General features: G+C 47.1%; 1 protein-coding gene across 11 annotated transcripts in view; it reads right to left on the bottom strand.

Annotated features, from left to right (window-relative positions):
• Nucleotides 1–701: 701 nt before the first annotated feature.
• The window catches only part of Fam107b (family with sequence similarity 107, member B), a 206,371-nt gene continuing 189,324 nt past the window's right edge, over nucleotides 702–17,748 (bottom strand). For 7 of the 11 annotated variants that reach the window (XM_017600646.3, XM_063276704.1, XM_008771884.4 and 4 more), the window contains 3 exons: nucleotides 8,600–8,783; nucleotides 4,104–4,254; nucleotides 709–3,295 (listed from right to left, as the gene is read on the bottom strand). In XM_017600646.3, the coding sequence (XP_017456135.1) occupies nucleotides 3,179–3,295; nucleotides 4,104–4,254; nucleotides 8,600–8,783 (452 nt within the window). In that variant the 3' untranslated portion in view covers nucleotides 709–3,178. Of the gene's footprint in view, nucleotides 3,296–4,103; nucleotides 7,366–8,599; nucleotides 8,784–10,828; nucleotides 10,915–17,748 lie in introns of those variants that run through there. The other 4 variants (NM_001025034.2, NM_001401503.1, XM_008771881.4 and 1 more) reach the window with 3 other exon arrangements.

A 17,748-nucleotide genomic window follows, 5' to 3' on the forward strand; every position in this document is an offset into this window, starting at 1 on the left:
TAACCCAAAGTTGTGACTAGCAAGTGCTGGGGATAGGAGGCTCTCCCTGTGGCAGATGCAGCTTTTATGAGCCCTTATGTGAGGTTGGCTTTTCAATGATGCCTTCTGCTGAGTCACTCATATTCCTGTAAGAAACCCCAACAACCCCCCTGGATGTTCGAGCCAGACATAGGGAGAATCATTTCTTTTGTATATCCTCACTGTCTCATCTGTGAGGAATGGATATTCATTTCCATCTGCCCAGGGAAGGTCACACAGCAAGGCCTAACTGTCCAGGAGAGAGATTTGAGCCTCCCAGAGAGCAACAGTATAGTACAGTCATGTGTACAGAGCATCCTCAACTCTCTTCTTTGAGGGTTGTGTCCATGCAACTGAGTAAGCAAAAGACGACACAAAAGCAGACTTCCTAAAACTTTTACTATCCACAAGCACACAAAATCTGGACCTTCCAAAAAGGTATCTTCTACTGTCTTACTGAGCTCCTAAAATTCTGAGTCTTGTATGGTATGTGCAAAGGACAGCAGCACTTAGAGCCACTGATATGTGAGGTGGAATTGTTTGCCATGTAAGTTTTTATACTCAACAAATGCACAAAGAGAAGATATACCTGATGTTAGAGAGCAGTCACCCAAAGAGACTTGGAAGCTACAGCACCCCCCTCCAGGTCTACACAACCCTTAAACAAACGAGACAAACATGGCTGCGTGCTCCAAGCATTGGTGATTTTTATTAAGAATAACTTTGGTTCTAAGAATTCCACCCTCGATTCTGTAATACTTTCCATTAAAAAAAACAATTATACAAGAGCAAATACAAAAAATATTAAATTATGAAAACAAATCCATTAAGGCTCCTTTATATATATTATGTACACTCAAATGGGGTGAGATTCTTGGAGTAGAAGAATAAAGTTGACTGTTATAGCTTAGAAAGCAACACTACTATATTAGCAGGAGACCACAAAACACAGAGCTATCTTAAGAAAACTACAGAGTGGAAAAATGGAGCCTTCCCCCTATAAGTGGCTCAAAGCATGACACTGCTCAAGTGGCACGTCCGACTACACAGTGTTAGGTGCAGAGTGAGCGACCGACTGCACTCCCAGTGAGCAGAGCTGAGAGACTCCTAAGGGGCCCACTCCCCGGATGCTCTGAGACCTGGCAGAAGCCATCACATCATGCTGTGCCCAAGTCCTCTTCTGGCTTGACTCTGCAGCACTAATCACCAAGGAAGACCGCAGGTCTGAGCGCAACCAGGAAGCAAGTGTGTTTGCAGCGAGCTTTCCCCACTGGTGTCTTGGAACAGCATCAGCCCTTCTATGGGAGCTGGCGATGGCTCCTGACGATCCTGCCAAGTGGCAGAATATCTCCAGAGCTAACTTCCAGGTAGACAGGAAGGTCTAATTGCCCCGAATGATCACCCTACACCTGGCATCATTCCTCCATATGCACAGAGAAAGAATAAGCAGTGTGCACTGGAGAGGTTCATTTCAACAATCAGCGAATGACCTCTCTTTTCCCAAAGGGAAGGAAGATGACAGAGTTGTCACCATGCCGATCTTCAAGGGCAAGCCATCTTACCTTCAGCATCTCATATTTTATTTAGATAACACTTGTGATAGGACCCAGAATCCCTTCTGCTATAATCGGCTCTCGTGCTTCTTGTCTAGCAGTGAACTGTCTTCCATTGACTTCTTATTCATACTTGAAGGGAACATGGGCCCATTAACTCCCAGACTGAAGTGTTCCCAGAGAAAACTAGCATCTAGTGTGCTAATCAAGGATTCCAAAGCACTACCAGTATTCTATGCATCATGGAAGGAAAAAGAAGTGTAGAAATTACTGGTTAAATCATCTCTATGGAGAAGTACTAAATGCTAAAAAGAAAAAAAAACCAAAAACAAAAAAAACCTCTCATGCCTGTAGCATAAAGTATATTTTGCATGAGAACATTCATATTACGTGTAACCTAGATGTCTCTTAGAACAGCACACTAGCTAGCAAGAGGAGACTGAGCAGTCCTGCCCAGCACCTCAGCTTTTCCTGAGAGATGCAACACAGTAGTCAGGACCATCCCTACCAACAGCATCATGCCAAGAGAGCGCCAAGATAGTCATTCTTCACAAGAAACAGAAGGGAAAGAAACTTGTGACCATCTGTCAGGGATGTTCAAAGCTCAAATCTAAAATACTCAAAATGTAAAAAGTATAGTCTTCCACTAAAGTCTCCTAGAAACAGATCTCTATTTGCAATACATACAATCTCTAAAGGCCTCGTCACCCAGTCCTAATGGACACCCCTCTACACTGCTCGCAGGAGAACTCAAAAGATCTGGTCTCTCTATATGGAACACAGAAGTTGAGTTTCATCCACCAGAGAACTGAGGAATTGCTTCAACTGAAAGGAATAGTTGAGCAAGAAATGACAAACTAAAACTGAACAGAAAGCCTATGGCTGTCAGAACAAGAAAGGCATCGAAAGGCTGTTTGTACCTTCTTGGAAGCGGAGAGGGGACATCTGGCCTGCTGCCACACCAAACCTAAGGGGATTACAGTAAGTTCATGATGGGCGCTGACATGTTAACATGGCTAATCCTGTGTCAGAGCTTCACTGTCAACCAAAGTAAAAGTCTGACTGAACATAAACAGTAATAGCCTCCTTTCTTAGCTTGTAATGTGGGGGTAAAATCTGGGGTCTCAAAATGAAATACAATACTGGATGTAACAGATGAAAAGCATTTCGATGCAGTCAAAACAATAACAGCTAACCCAAGAGGGATTCCGAACAACTCGCGTAGTTTTTAAAAGAACAAGGAAGGCTCTGAGCCCCACTAAACTTGGAGTGGGAGAAAGGCCGAGGATCAGCCCTCACATGTGTTCCAGTGCCTGCTTCCTGGCTCTCTCCACTTGTTCCGTGGGTTTCTTTGTCTAAAGTCTCTAAACACAGGTCCATGGTGTCTTGTGTGCTGGTCGATGTCCATTTGGCGAACGGGAATGGCAACCGTCAGAGACGACTCATCTACCACAATGGTAAATCAAACGCAATCCTTTTTGATAATCAAATTTCTCATCTGCTGGGTGCTCTCCCTCAGGGCTTTGGCCAAGAGGAGCACTGCAGAGCCTAGACAGGGCCCCTGCGGAAACAGATGGTGGGGACACACCAGGTCACACAGCCTGGGCCTAGGACTCCTGGGCCTGGGCCACCTCTTGGCCTGTTCTCCTGAGATTGCCTTTCACCTTCACAAACTCTGGGGCATTTTCTTGCTCTTCTTGTAATTTCTGCTTCTCAAGTTCAAGCTGGATGAATGTCAAACACAAAAAATTAGTTATGTCCTGGAGGGCTTTTCAAAAGAATATATATATATATATATACATATATATATATACATATATATACACATACATATATACATATATATATGTGAATATATGAGAATGAGAATTTTAATCTGTGCAGAAGCATGAATCCTTTGTTTGTTACCTAGGGGTAACAACAATTAAAAGAACACCCTGGGTACACACACCTGTCTGGAGTCTTTCTCAGACAAACTTATCACAACGCTTGGTGGAGACACTTCAACTTTTTTGTGTGCGCACATGTGTGTGTGTGCATGCATTGTGTGTGTGTGTGTGTGTGTGTGTGTGTGTGTGTGCAGGGTGCATGCGCGCATGCATCAGCATGTATGTATACATCCGTGTGAAAGGCTGAAACTGACCTTCTTCAATCACTATCCACCACATTCTTTTAAGGCAGGGTCTCTCAGTTTAACCCAGGGCTGGTCAACATGACTAGTCTATCTGGTTTGTTTACTCTAGGGGGTCCCTTGTTTACTTCCAAGTCCTGGAATTACAGGTCGGCCACCATGCCACACCCACCCACATCTACACAGATTCTGGGGATCTGAATCGGGTCCCACTCAACATTCTTCCCAGCCCCTCTGATTTGCTTAGGTTCCTAGTGGACCTTGAGTGTCTGCCTTGAATGGGGTTCATGCCGTCCCTGCATGTGCTCCCTGCTTTTCTCTCAGGGTGACGCATCTGCTGTGCTGGCGCTCTGCTGCCTGGCGTCCAGCACCCTAGCTTCTCAGAGCAGGCCCAGCCCTACCTGCTCCAGCTTCTGCTGTCGCTTCAACAGTTCTATTTCCAGGTCGGACTTCTTCTTCTGAGCCTCCTCCTCCTTCTGTTTTATCACTTGGTCACGCCTCCTCTTCTCCATCACCTTCTGCAGCTCTGGTTTATTCTGAGGAGCAAGACCCCTGGGGCAAAGAAGGAATGGAGAAGCTGTCAGCTCAGTGGCAGTCTCTCTCAGGGAAGGGAATGTAAGTGAAGGTATGAGCTGCAGAACAGACGGAAGCAGAATTAGCCAGAGGAAGTATCCGCTACCACACGAATGGCTCTTCCACAGCTCTCAGACACTCACTGCACGGGAGAGAAGTCGAAGGCATCTTCCCAAGAGTTCATCAAGTCCATGGACTCAGGAAAATCACACTAAGGCTGTGGGGAAGGCAGGCAGCGGCATGCTAACACAGTGGGTGGGGCAGATCCTGCCTAGGACGTGAGGCAAGCCGGGTGAATCTCATGTTCAGCAGACACTGAGTGGCACAGCAGCTTAGAAAGTGACTGAGGAAATCTCCCACCTCTCATGTTTCAGACCTGCAGGGAAGGAGGCTCTTGAACCTTCGATCCAAGCCTAAGCCATTTCTGAGGGACAGAGGAGGTGGAGTGCACGCCTAACAGCAGCCAGCTACCATGGCACCGCTGATGTGTGCTTAAGGAGATATACGAGAGAGCAGACTTCAGGGAAACTGCATGCCTGAAAGAAGGTGGCCATTTCTTCAGGTGGGGAAAACAGAGCTCAAGCAGGCTGTCCCCCTGGATGAAACGCTGGGGGTGATCCAACAGTAAGACGCCCCTTTCTGGTGCTTTCTGGTAGGGATTCTATACTGCATGGCAGCCCAGATTCATCTCTCCTTTCTTCAGGATTTATCCAGCCCTAGGTTTCTAAGATTCTAGATGAACCCGCCTACCTCTTCCCTGTCTTCCTCCTTTACACCATTGACCCATAAACAATCTCGATTTGATACTAAAATGTATTGAATATATTTCAAATAAAAATGAAACAACAGGGCGGGAAAAGCACTCTACATCAGAGGCAGAGCAAGTGTGTGCTAGCTGTGCACACTCATGCCAAGCATACACACATGTAACTGTGCACGATCAGCTCATCTACACAGCAAACTCAATCCAGGTAAACCCTAACACCCACCCCGGCTGCTGCTTATCTAGCCTAGCCAATGACTACAGATCTGCTCTGGGGGACGGGGGTTTCTAAGGATTCTGTCAACTCAGACAGAACTAGTAGTTGCTGAATACGCCTTACAGAATGGTTTCCAAAATGTTCTTCTGGTAACAAAACAAAGCAAAAAAAATCACGGAACTCGTGTGGACTTTATGCTGATTAAAGCTTTGATATCCTTGACACCTGTGTGCAGTTTTGTACCTGCTCATTCTGGATAATTGTGAAATGAACCATAAAACCATAAAAGTAGTCTCCTTTCATTAGAGCTTACAGCAGTTTTCTCCTAACCAACATCCTGCTAATAAAAACAGGAAAGAAGAGATATGTGTGTTATTTAACAGTGTATGCTTTATTATCAGACGTGGGATACACCAAATCCTCACTCTTTAAACACAGCCACACACGCAACTGCAAACCCAGATCAATCCATGCTTCATACCTCTTGGAAAACTATACACACACACACACACACACACACACGCACACGCGCGCGCGCGCGCGCGCACACACACACACACACACACGTCTGGCATCTCTTCTACCTAGATTTTTTTTTCACAATAAATTTTCTCTTTCCCTATTTCATTAGCAAGAAGTTGATTAGAAGAAAACTGCTCTAAGACCTAACGAAAGAGATTACTTTTATGATTTTATGGTTTTCCTCACAATTACCAAGAACGAACAGATACAGAACTGCACACATGGTGTCAAGGAAATCAAATCTTTAACAGCACAGTTAAAGCCTGTATGAGTTCCAAGTATCATTAACCAGGAGGGTGTGAAGGCACACTGTAATCTCAGCACTCAGAAGGCTAAAGCAGGAGGCTAGCCTGGGCTACATAGTAAAATGCCATCTCAAAATCCAAAAGCAACACTAAGGAATGATGAATGAAGACTTTCTCAGTTTTATGAATACATAAGGTCTCAATGTAGAACTGCAGACAAATTTTAGGATTAAGAAGTTAGTTATATGAATAATTTACATTCAGACATCTCCCATATTTCACTGGCTAAATTAACTTCAACTGTGAATGACATTTTCTGGTCATTTGCAGCGGAGCAAACTCTAACGTATGGTGGTGGGTCCTTACGGGCCCCGATGCCTACATTAACAAGTATGACTGACCAGGGGCCAATCCTGGTGAGCAGAGCGAATTATGTGTAGGGGTGTGTGTGTGGGTGGGTGGGTGTGTGTGCGCGCGCACGCGCGCGCGCGCCAAATGCATGTCTGTGTGCGCACATGAGTACAGGTGCCCAAGGAGGACAGAAGCATAAGATCTCCTGGAGCTGGAGTTACAAATAGTTGTGAGCTGAGCTAAGGGCTGGGATCCAGGCCTGGATCCTTGAAGGAGCAGCAAGTGGTCTCCCCTGCACAGCTCCAGCCAGAGTGTGGCTGATTTCTAATTAGGGTTAGTAGTTTATGCTGTATATTCTATACATGAAAGGTATCAGCACTCATACAATTAACCCAAGCCCTCACCCCCTCAAACAAGCTGCAGCCGCGCCATTCACGTTATTCTTTTGTAGGGGGTGTAGTTTGAATCTGAAATGCCCAGCCCATGCCGGACAGAGATAAATCCTATGCTTAGTTCACTCCTAGTTTGTGATGCTGAGATTCAAATGTTTCAAGTGCTGATTATAAAGATATTGAGCAAGCTTCTGTATCCATGGATGCAACCAAGGTTAGATGTCAGGGACATTCTCTATAATTACATAATACATTTGTAACATTTTAAGCCACAAGCCTCTGATACTTTATTACCAAGGCAAAAACGTAATATATATTCTCTTAATTTAAATTTAATATGGGAGATTGGGAGGCTTTTAAAAATCATTTTATTGCATATATTTGAGGGGTGTGTGTGTGTGTGCACGCACGTGCATGTGTGAAAGCCAGAGGTTGACGATGAGTGTCTTCCTTGACCACTCTCCATCTGTCTTTGCTGAGGTGGCATTTTACTTAAATGTCTGCTTCTTAGTTCAGCTTCTCCACTGCCAGCTTGTTCCACGGGCTCTCTGCCTCTGTCTTTCACGTTCTGCCATTATGCAGGTGGGCCGTCCTATTTGCCTGGAGTTTAGATAGGTTCTGTGAGTCCAAACTCTGGTCCTCACACTTGCAAAGCAAGGGCCTCACTGCAGATCCACCTCCCCAGGCACACGGGGGACTTCAGGAAGCCGAGCTCACTCTGCCCCAAAGGCTGGCTTTAGCTCAGGCATTGTAGTGTGGAAAGGTTGTACACTCTAATGAGTTTCGAGAGAAGTGGTGGGAATGCTGGTTCAGGGTTTAACTGAACCACCTTACGATCTTGGCCAAGCTGCCTCTGTTGGGTAGGGTGGCTGCTGTGTAACACATAAGTACTTGAGTTGGAATTCCCTTGAATTCACGATTAAAAACAAACAAACAAACAAGCAATCCTGGTCGTAGTAGCAAGGACCTCTAACTCCCCCAGTACCGAGGGATGGAGGCAGGGATACTGGGAATTTGCTGGCCAGCCGGTCTCCACAACCGGGAAGTCCAGATTCAGTCAGACACGCTGTCTAAGATGAAGTATGGTGGGAACTGAGGAAAGACCACCTCATCTCACACATGCCCTCCCACACACTCTGCACACAACAGGTATTACATATGTAAGCAGCAGCAGTAGCAGGCCCAGAACCCAGAGGAATTTTGAGAGTGACAGACTGCACAAGAAGACAGGGGATATTTTGCATCCCTTTGAAAGTTCAGCAGAAAGACAATAAAATTTAAAATACTACATAAAAGAAACAAAGACATAAGGAGGAATGTTATTGTTTGTTTAGTCTAATAAGGTTCTAGAAATGTCTCTCTGGAACTAGGAAACACGAGCACAACCAGGGCTTAAATGTGATTCCTACACTTCCCAAATGTCAGAGATTTAAACTTGAGAAATACTATTCCCCTTCTGCGTATGACATGCTCTCTACCCCTAACTCAGCCTCTTCAAAGCAGGTTTTAAAATACGCAGGCGCAGGCCAGGGCTCGGCAAGTGAAGGCATTTGCTGCCAAGCGAGTTCAATCCCTACGCCCCACACCGTGGAAGGAGAGAATGGATTCCTCCAAGTCGTCGTCCACAGGCACCAACAAAATAAATGCAAGGGCTCCTTAAAGGATGCATGCATTTGAAAGGAGATGGCGTGCAACCCCACCAGTGTTAGCCGCCGGCATGCTTGTTAAAAGGACACCTTCAGTATGGCAAACAAGCAGAAACCCCTTGAAGCCTTTGTAAACTCAAAATGAAACCCGGCCACCTTAAAGAAACGATGCTGGAGGAACTACATACCTTTTTTGATTCATAAGAAGCTCTCTGTGGAGGTCCTGGTGGTTTCGGGATGTTTTGACAGGATTGATCAGCTTCTGGGGCCTAATTAGCTCAGGATTATCATCTTCTATGTAGTCCGGCTCGGCCATGATGTTTCTTGGAATGAGACAGGAGTCTTTGGGGTCAATGTCCTCAAGCGGGCCGTCTGAAACACAGAGAGAAGGCAAATTCACTTGCAGCCCATTCTTTCACTGACGGTCAAGGCCCCAAGAGCTATGTCTGGTCTGTCATATTAGGACATGCCGTCCTCCAGTGTCTACTTCAGGGGCACCACTGATTAATCCTCCAAGGATTAGAAAGCAATGGGGCAAGGTAAGAGCTTTCTGACCTGACTCCAGTCAGTGCCAATCACACCCTGAGTTCAAGTCACAAAGGACACCTCCTGCCACCGCCTGTCAAAAGCAGGCTCACAAGAGACACTTGGGCACCAGCTTCTCTCAACATTGGCACTGCATCCACGTTGCCAGTGTGGAGCGGGAGCCTGCACAGAGATAACACTCAACATGGACATCAGGTGGCCGGTTTCCCTTCACTCTGATCATCTATTCTCAGGGCTAGAACTGAGTGAAAGAGAAGGAAGGAAAGGTGGGTGACCCTGCAGCAAGACCCCTTTGGGGATGGGGGTGCTAAAGAGAGCATGTCTCTGAACTATAGCAGAGCGATGTGCAGACACAGTCGGGCAATCACTTAGTCCTTCTGGCCTCAGACTTCCTCTCAAAAGAAAGAAAGTCTCCTTTCTTAGACACCCGTGACTAGGGCTGTGGGCAACACGTAGTGGACGCCTGTGATTGTGAGCTCTGTTTCATGACGGAAGATAAAGCCCCCTGGGGGCTGGAGCAAGAGGACCAGGACGGACTGCACGGCATAAGACAGGCAAGGGCCGGTGCCAGTGAGTGATTACCAGGACTGCTATGTGTGCCAAGATGCATTCTTGGTGCTGACCCCATCCATCCCTGCTCCTTGTGCTCAGAACAAACCCGGTGAATATTTCATAATAATTAACAGGAGATTCGTACTGTCCCGGTTCAGTGACTTTGATTTTCAAACTCCAAATCAGATAAGGACCTGACTACAAGAGAGTATTCCAACCTTGCTTTCTCTGGCAAGTCCGAAGTTAGGATTACTAATTCTGGCTACTTCCTCTAGATGATAGAGTAGGTCAGAGAGCAGGGACTGTGTGGGAGGAACAGCCACACCTGAAAGACTCATGCCTGGCGTGGCACTGCCACCTCCCTGGTATTTACAGCACAGGATGGACACACCGGTATACAGGGTGACTGCAGGTTTCTGTCCATTCCCCGGAAGGATGAGGCCACCTCTCCTCCAGTTCTAATCCCCAGCCCCTCCAGACAGTAGACGATATTGAATCAATATTGACTATATGAAATCTGCCTTCAGAAGAATGAGAAGAATTTCTCTGTGAACAAGCTCTTAGTCCAGTCCCAGCTCTACCTTTAACTTCTGCCCGAGGAGGCCACCCAGCACAGACAGTTACGGGGAGGAGTGGGGCTAAGTGGAGGCAAAGGGAAGAGAGAAAGCAGGGCCTCTACCCACAACTCCAGCATAGACACTGGAGGGAAACAAGCAGTGCACTGACAACCAGTGAAGGACCAGGAGTTTCAGAGTCATCACTGATGACTGAACCCCTAAACTGTCACCATCAGTGTTGGACATTAAGCATTGGAAGCCAAATGTGGGCAAATTGGCAGCCAATGACTATCAGTGCCTTAGGAACGGCACGCCCGGGTGCAGGGTCCCATCTGACTCCAGCAACAACCGTAGGAATAAAAGACCCAGACTCCACACCAACAATCAGAGAAACAAGGTTTAAACGTCAGGCTGGTACTTACATTGCTAGTGCCACAGCGCTAAAAACAAGTTGCCCACCCACTAATCTCAAAACCCAGGTTGGCCAAACTGCAGTGCCCACCTTTTTTACAGCCAATGCTGCAAAAAACTTTTTGAAAATTAACGTGAAAATAAACCTATTAAATGTCTAAAGAATAAGTCAACTAAAATAGAAAAAAAAAAACAGCTCTGGCTGTATCGTATTAAATATCTGTGTAATATTAAGGCTCAAAGCTACCAAATGAGAAAAACATAAGAGAACCCACACATTCCCAGGACACTGTTAACATCGATATTTTAACTGAGCATCCTGTAACCTTAACCAGAAAGAGAAATACAAACCTTGCACATAGTGAGTGAGGGAGCCCATCACAGTCAGCCTGACTTCAGCACCACAGCTCCCGGGCAAAGCGTGCTGTGCTGTCCGCTGAAACTGCAAATGCACAAGGCACAGCTCTATAGCCCCACCTGTCTAAAAGCCCAGAGCAGATTCGCCCTGGTTAATCAGTAGACAAGGTAGGCTGCTGCTTCCATAAAAGGACCTGCTTCCCTACCCTAAGCCAGAACATCCTTTTGATGCAGGAGGGACTCAAAGGTCAAAGTTTCAGGGCAGAGGCAGGCGAGGAAAGAATGGGGTAGCTGTCAGCTCCAGGGGAGTGGAGCGTTAGGCCAGGATACTAGGGCACAGTGGGTGGACAACACAAGAGTTTATGATTCCTCTTTAGAGTCAAGCTCCTTGGAAGGCTCCTCCCCCACAGTAACAGTCAGGTGAGATGCACACAAGTGGCGTCTCCTACCAGACAGGCCCTGGGCAGTAGGGCAATCCTGCATGAGTTCTGATCTAAGCACACAGCTAACACTGTCTTGGTGTCGAGGGTGGGCACAAGAGCCCCACAGCCCACGTCCCACACGCAGGCTCAGAGCCTTCTGTGGCCCAAGCAGAAGGCTCATGCAACGCACCTCCTGCAAACTCCCAGACCCTGCATGGCTTCACCACAGGGCGGCTGGTACAGGAGCCAGGCGCTAGATAGGGTCACTTCCCCTCGGTTTTCCACTCTGCAACCACAACAAAAACGAAGAAACAGCCCTCTCTGTGACTTTCCTACCTGATGGCTTCCCTGTCAGCCATCCTGTTCACGGTTACCCACGCCTGACCACAGAATTCCCATCGTATGGCGACGTGTCCTCACAGGGCCTCACTCTGACTGAACTGGCATGAATGAAGACTGTGCACTCCGCTTCCCTCTCCGTGGCCCTTCCTCCACCTGCAGGCCTTGGCCATCGCTGCTCCTTTGAGCAGGCATGATGGCCCCTTTCTATTCCACCCACCGATCCTTACACCAAGCCGAATCAGCTGCAGATACATGGCCAAGCCTCTCAGGAAGCTCGTCCTAACCTCCTGACTAATTAAACCCTGGCCTCAACAACTACAGAGTCACCTCCCCTCTGTGGTGTGCATCAGAATCTACAGGTAACACTTCACCCCTTCACAAGACTGAGTCTCCTCCCTCTCTTCAGCCTAGGGTTCTACAGCGTTCCATGGAGATTACTTAAAAGACTTAACCAAGGCAGGGGTTAGCTGCCAGAAGAGGGAGCCCCCGAGCCAGTCACTTCCTAGGCCTTAGACTCAAAGTAGGATGGGAGGCCAGGGGGGTTGGTTCTTCACTGAGCATCAAACAACCAAGAAGGCGGATGTGGCAGAAAAGTCTAGAAGTAACGGGGGTATTATCCTTACATCAAGTACCTCTTCTTGAAATTAACTCAAGACATTCTCATTACATTGACGCTAGTGACCAATGGATCATGAAGCATGCTGTTGCTGCTGCTGTTTTGTTTTTTATCAAACATCAAGTCACGAGAAGAAAAATCAGCGCTGGCTCAATTAAGGAGAAATACAACTGAGTGGAGGTCTCAGTCCCCCAACTGCCGTCCTGTGAAAGCAGTGTGCATCCTCTCTCAGCCGTGCGTGGGTGAGTACTTAAGGTGAAGGTGGTGCTGGCCGAGCTAAGCTAACACCAACACCTATTTCATCTGGAGGCATCCATCTTCTTTTGGCCATCTTCTAACTAGGAATTCAAATGAATAAGAAGACAGTTTTCCTTCCTCACTGGTAACACTGACTAAGTACATATGGATGCAGAGGAAGGCATACCTGTTCGTGGTCTGTGTGTGTGTGTGTGTGTGTGTATGAGAGAGAGAGAGAGAGAGAGAGAGAGAGAGAGAGAGAGAGACACTTATGTGAGGAGGGCAGAGAACAAATTCGAGGGTCATTCCTTAGGAGCTTCCACCTTGTATTTTGACACAGGATTTCTCATGAGCACACAGAACTCCACACCACCATTACAATAACCACCACCACTACTGCTGCCACTGCTGCCACCCCATCCCACCACTGCCCCATCCTACCACCACCCCATCCCTGCCTCCCCAGTCCTGTGGTGCACTCCGTTATGCCCAACATTTTCTATGGGTGCTAGGGTTCACACTGGGGTCCTTGTGCTTGACATTAAGCATTTTTAACTACTGGGCACTTTCCCAGCCCAGCATCCCATAGTCCTAAGACCAGCAAAGCTACAGTCACAAGGCACTTGTGGCAGGGGTTAAAGGGTCTACAGATCACATTATCCAGGTTGCACCCTGTACTCGGTGGCTCCAGACGGTATTTTCCTGGGTTGAACAACGTTTCCCACTACAAACTCTCCCCACAAGCCAAGAGGACACGCGTGTTCTGGCAGAGCCTCGCCATCACACTATTCTGGTTCTTTGTGGTTCTGTGCACACCTGTGCACATCTGTACATAAATAAAATGCAAGAAACTAACCTTTTGTGGTTGAAACACTCGAATTTAGAGATTATGCCAATTTTCATTTGCCTAAATAAAAAAACCCAATTCTATCCAGAGGCATTAGGTCTTAAATCCTGTCTTACAGAGTTACCTGCTCCGTGGCAATGCATATCCCAGATGCAGCCACACACACAGCAGAGTCCAATCAACCCCAACAACTGAACTTCTGAACGGCAGTGACTACTCCCACAAGTATTTCAAGACATTCTTTCCAAGAACCTATTCCTCAAACTGGCTGTAGAAGATTCTGGCAAAGGCTAGGAACACTGAGATATCCAAAATGCTTAAGATGGCAGGCTGGCAAACCCAGGCCTGGGTCAGCCTGAAAACTGGAAGGTGCTTCTTGGATCCCCTCCCTCTGCCCCAGGATTCCCAGACAGACAGGAAAACGAGTTAGTGCAAGACTCTCTCCAGCGGAACTGGCCTCATCTGCCAGTGTCTTGGACAGCCTGGCCTTGAGATGAACCTAAAAACTCAGTCTTTGACCAGGAGCCATCATCTGATACCCAAAGGCATTTGACAAATGCTTGGAGGACCCTCTGTGAACACAAATCTGCTATGAGAAAGCTTGGGGAAAGGCGCCCCTGCGGGATTATCTGCATAGACACAGCAGGGTTACTTCTTCATACTCTGCCAAGCCCTACTGCTGCTCGAGGAGACCCTAGGATCCCCAAGTGGCCCATTTAAAACAACGATGAAATCTCAACTGATTTGCTCCCAAATATGTTGCTGTCCAAGTGCCACATAATGACATTCTTGGGAAAATATCCAAACTCATTTTCTCATCAGTTTTTTTCAGCCCCCTTCCCCCACCGAATGTATTTTTAGACAAGGAATTTTATATTTAGACGATGGGAAAAGATGAAGGCGCAACGAAGAGGAACCAGAAAGACCCAGAAGTCAGAGCACATACCAACAGCCACAATAAACTGGACCAGTGTCCGGGCCAACCAGGTGGCGGTAGTACCTGGGTGTCTAGTTTATGTACATGACAGTCAAACCACCCCTTGTTTGATATCGGGATGATGATGTTATCTTAGGAGTAGATGGTGAAGGGAAGATAAGGCGGGGAGGATTCTGGGGTATGATGTCCCATGTGCTAATACCAGCTTTGGTTACACAGGTACTCACTGATGACTCATCATACGAGACTTTCTGGTGCATGCCCTTCTCCGTAGGCATAATAGATCCGGTTTATATAACACTGCTACTGAGACTATCAACTAAGAACCACTTGGTTGTTACAATGCTAGGAGAATTTGGCCTCGCATCTCATTAGAAATGAAGGCACAGTAATCCTGTCTAGCCTTAACAGAATAAAATGGATACATGTTAATGTCACACTGCAACTTGGCGCATTTTTATTCTGCTTCCAGCCCAATGCCTGTCTCCTTTATACACTTTCCATAAGGTACCACTGAATGTTACATAAAGCATGCATCACATGACCATCCATGTATGCACACAGTGACAAAGAGCTGGCCTGAGGACCAGTGATTCTGGATAGACCCTTGCTTAAGTGATTCACCAGTTATGTGGTTTGGTGTAAATGGCTTACCCTGCATCTCAACTCTCTAACTGGAAATCAGAGCCAGCAATTCAATCGCTGTGGCCTGTTCTAAGCATGAGAAGTCCTGTGGAACCCACCTACTGCCAGCAGTGCCCACCCATGCCCCAACACACCAGTTTACCATCCACCTCTCCATAACGGAGGTGCTAGCCATGGATGAGGACTGTATCCTACAAGTCTGACAGAAACAGTGTTACTATGCATGAACCCAACCAACGGCTCCTGCTCATTTTTTTCTAGTCTTGGCACAGAAGGGTGAAAGAGAAGGGACAGAAAGTGAGAAAGTAGAGACAAGTCCACCCAGCCCACGTTTGCAGCTTCCTCTCCCACACATCTTGTGGGACCAGTTGATGGAACTCCAAAAAGACAAACAGAAATGAGGGGAGATCCTCACAGAGGCGCTGTTTGTATAATGCTCCATGAAACCCTCTGCAAAGGGCATAAGCAGATAAGCAAAGGGCATAAGCAGATAAGGTCACTATAACAGTTTACAAGTCTGCACTCCTTGCTGCTGACATCAGACAGAAAGATCACTAGGCCTGTGTGTGAGATCGAGTGTCGGGGTTACTGTGAATGTATACTACCAATTCATCACAAGCCATTCAAGACTATTCCGTGGCTTAAGGAAGGCGAACAGTGGAAGCAGAGACTCAGCAAGACAGTGTGTCTGTGTAGTACCCTAGATCACACTGTGGCTTCATCAGAAGAACATGATGCTGCTGTATTCCCCCTACCTTCTCGCCACACAACAGCCGACACTGCCAAAAACAAGCCCTGTCTAAAATTGGCCAACCACAAGCAAAGCCAAAGTAAAAGACAATTATTGAATAAGCCAATTTAGAAAGGAAGGTGGATGGATATTCAGACAACTTTAGAGGAAAATAAAGACACCAGTGTTGGGCTGGAGTGTGGCTCGGAGGCAGGAAGCTTGCCTACAGAAGCCCTTGGTTCCATGGGCAGGATCACAAAATACATATGTACATACATACATACATACATACATACATGCATACATTCACACATACATTCATACATACACACATTCATACATTCATACATACACACATTCATATATACATACATACATTCATACATACATTCATTCATACATACACACATTCATTCATACATACACACATTCATACATACATACATACATACATACATACATACATACATACATTTATGCAAGCATGCATGCATACATTCATCCATACATACATATGTACATACAAACAAATTCCCCACATGGCAGGCTATGAGAGACAATGTTTAGGTGACTCAGAGCAGAGTTTAGAACGCCCTGATGGGCTACAATACTATCTAACTCTTTGCAGTCTGCATGTCAGTGAGAGAAAGCCTTGGCCCTGGCAAACACTAGCACATCTATGCGAGAGCTGAGCAAGGCGACCAGACAAACAGCCCACACGCAGATGTGGAAACACATAGCACAGTGTGATGAAGACAGAAGCCAGAGCCAAGTACCTGCTTAGTACCACCCGGGGTCCTAACAACAGTCTGGGTTCCAACCCCAAGAACCCATTGGGATTAGGCCAGCAAATGGCTGAATCTGAGGACTCTAGAGAAAATATCATGAACGGAAAAGCCTTAGCAAACGTCCTGTACTGGCCGGTTTTGTGTGTCAACTTGACACAAGCTAGAGTCATCAGAGAGGAAGGAGCCTCCCTTGAGGAAATGCCTCCATGAGATCTAGCTGTGGGGCATTTTCTCAACTAGTGGTCAAGGGGGAGGACCCAGCCCACTGTGGGTGGAGCCATCCCTGGCCTGGTCCTGGGTTCTATAAGAAAGCAGGCTAGGGGAAGCAAGCCAGTAAGCAGCACCCTCTTCTGCATCAGCTCTAACCTCCAGGTTCTACCCTGTTTGAGCTCCTGTCCAGACTCCCTTCAATAGTAAGTAACAATTTGGAATTGTAATTCAAACAAACCCTTTTCTCCCCAACTTGCTTTTTGGTCATGGTGTTTCATCACAGCATTAGAAAGCCTAAGACACATCCTCCCCCTCAGTTGTCCTCTGAGGGCTGGTTGTGATCTCTGGCCAATCAGAGTTTCTCTCCCACAAAAGGTCCTGTAATCATGGCCCTCAAGGTCCATCCATGAGGAGTGTGATCCACAGGCAGCCAAAGACAGGAAATGCATCACTAAAGACGACGTGGGTCTTCCGCTGCTCAGTAACACTGCACGTATTCCAGCTCCCACCCCTACCACATCAAGAGACCTCCTCAGGACTCGCTGGCCTCTGGCGAGGGTCCTAGGGTAGCGCTCTCCTCAGCCTGTTCTCCAGTGTGAAGCTCTTCTCCATCTGCTGCACTTGAAAGCCAGGGTCTGGGGTCTGCACCAAAGCTCTTTATTGCTTCTTAGCCTTCAGTGACAATGGTGTCCAAGGACAGGTCTAGAGCCCTATACCCTAGCCCCCACAATGGCATCTGAAGACGATGCAAACTCTCCCTCCCACTGCAATATGAGCCATGTCTAAAGGACGCCTAAAGATCACCATCTTTTCTAGCTTGGACTCTAAAATGCCAGCTATGGGCTTCAGCACTCACCTCAGGACTAACTGTGCAGTCACACCTCATCTCATCTCTACCCAGACTCAGGAGCCACAGGCCAGCCAAACCTCCCCTACGAGCTGTCACTGCAGCAGCAATCACCCTCGTAAACCCAGGCTAAAGCTGACGTCCACTGTGCCCCCATCCACACCAGCCTTCCATTGGTAGAACCCATCCTGGGTTCTTCTAGCTTCCTTGTTGCACCCCTGTCTCGGGCGGAGTCTCTCCAAGCCTCCCGAAAAAGCAATCCCCCCTGGATTCTTCTCCACCACTGCATTTGA

Source organism: Rattus norvegicus, chromosome 17 (assembly GCF_036323735.1).
Source record: "Rattus norvegicus strain BN/NHsdMcwi chromosome 17, GRCr8, whole genome shotgun sequence".
NCBI classification, from domain to species: Eukaryota; Metazoa; Chordata; class Mammalia; order Rodentia; family Muridae; genus Rattus; species Rattus norvegicus.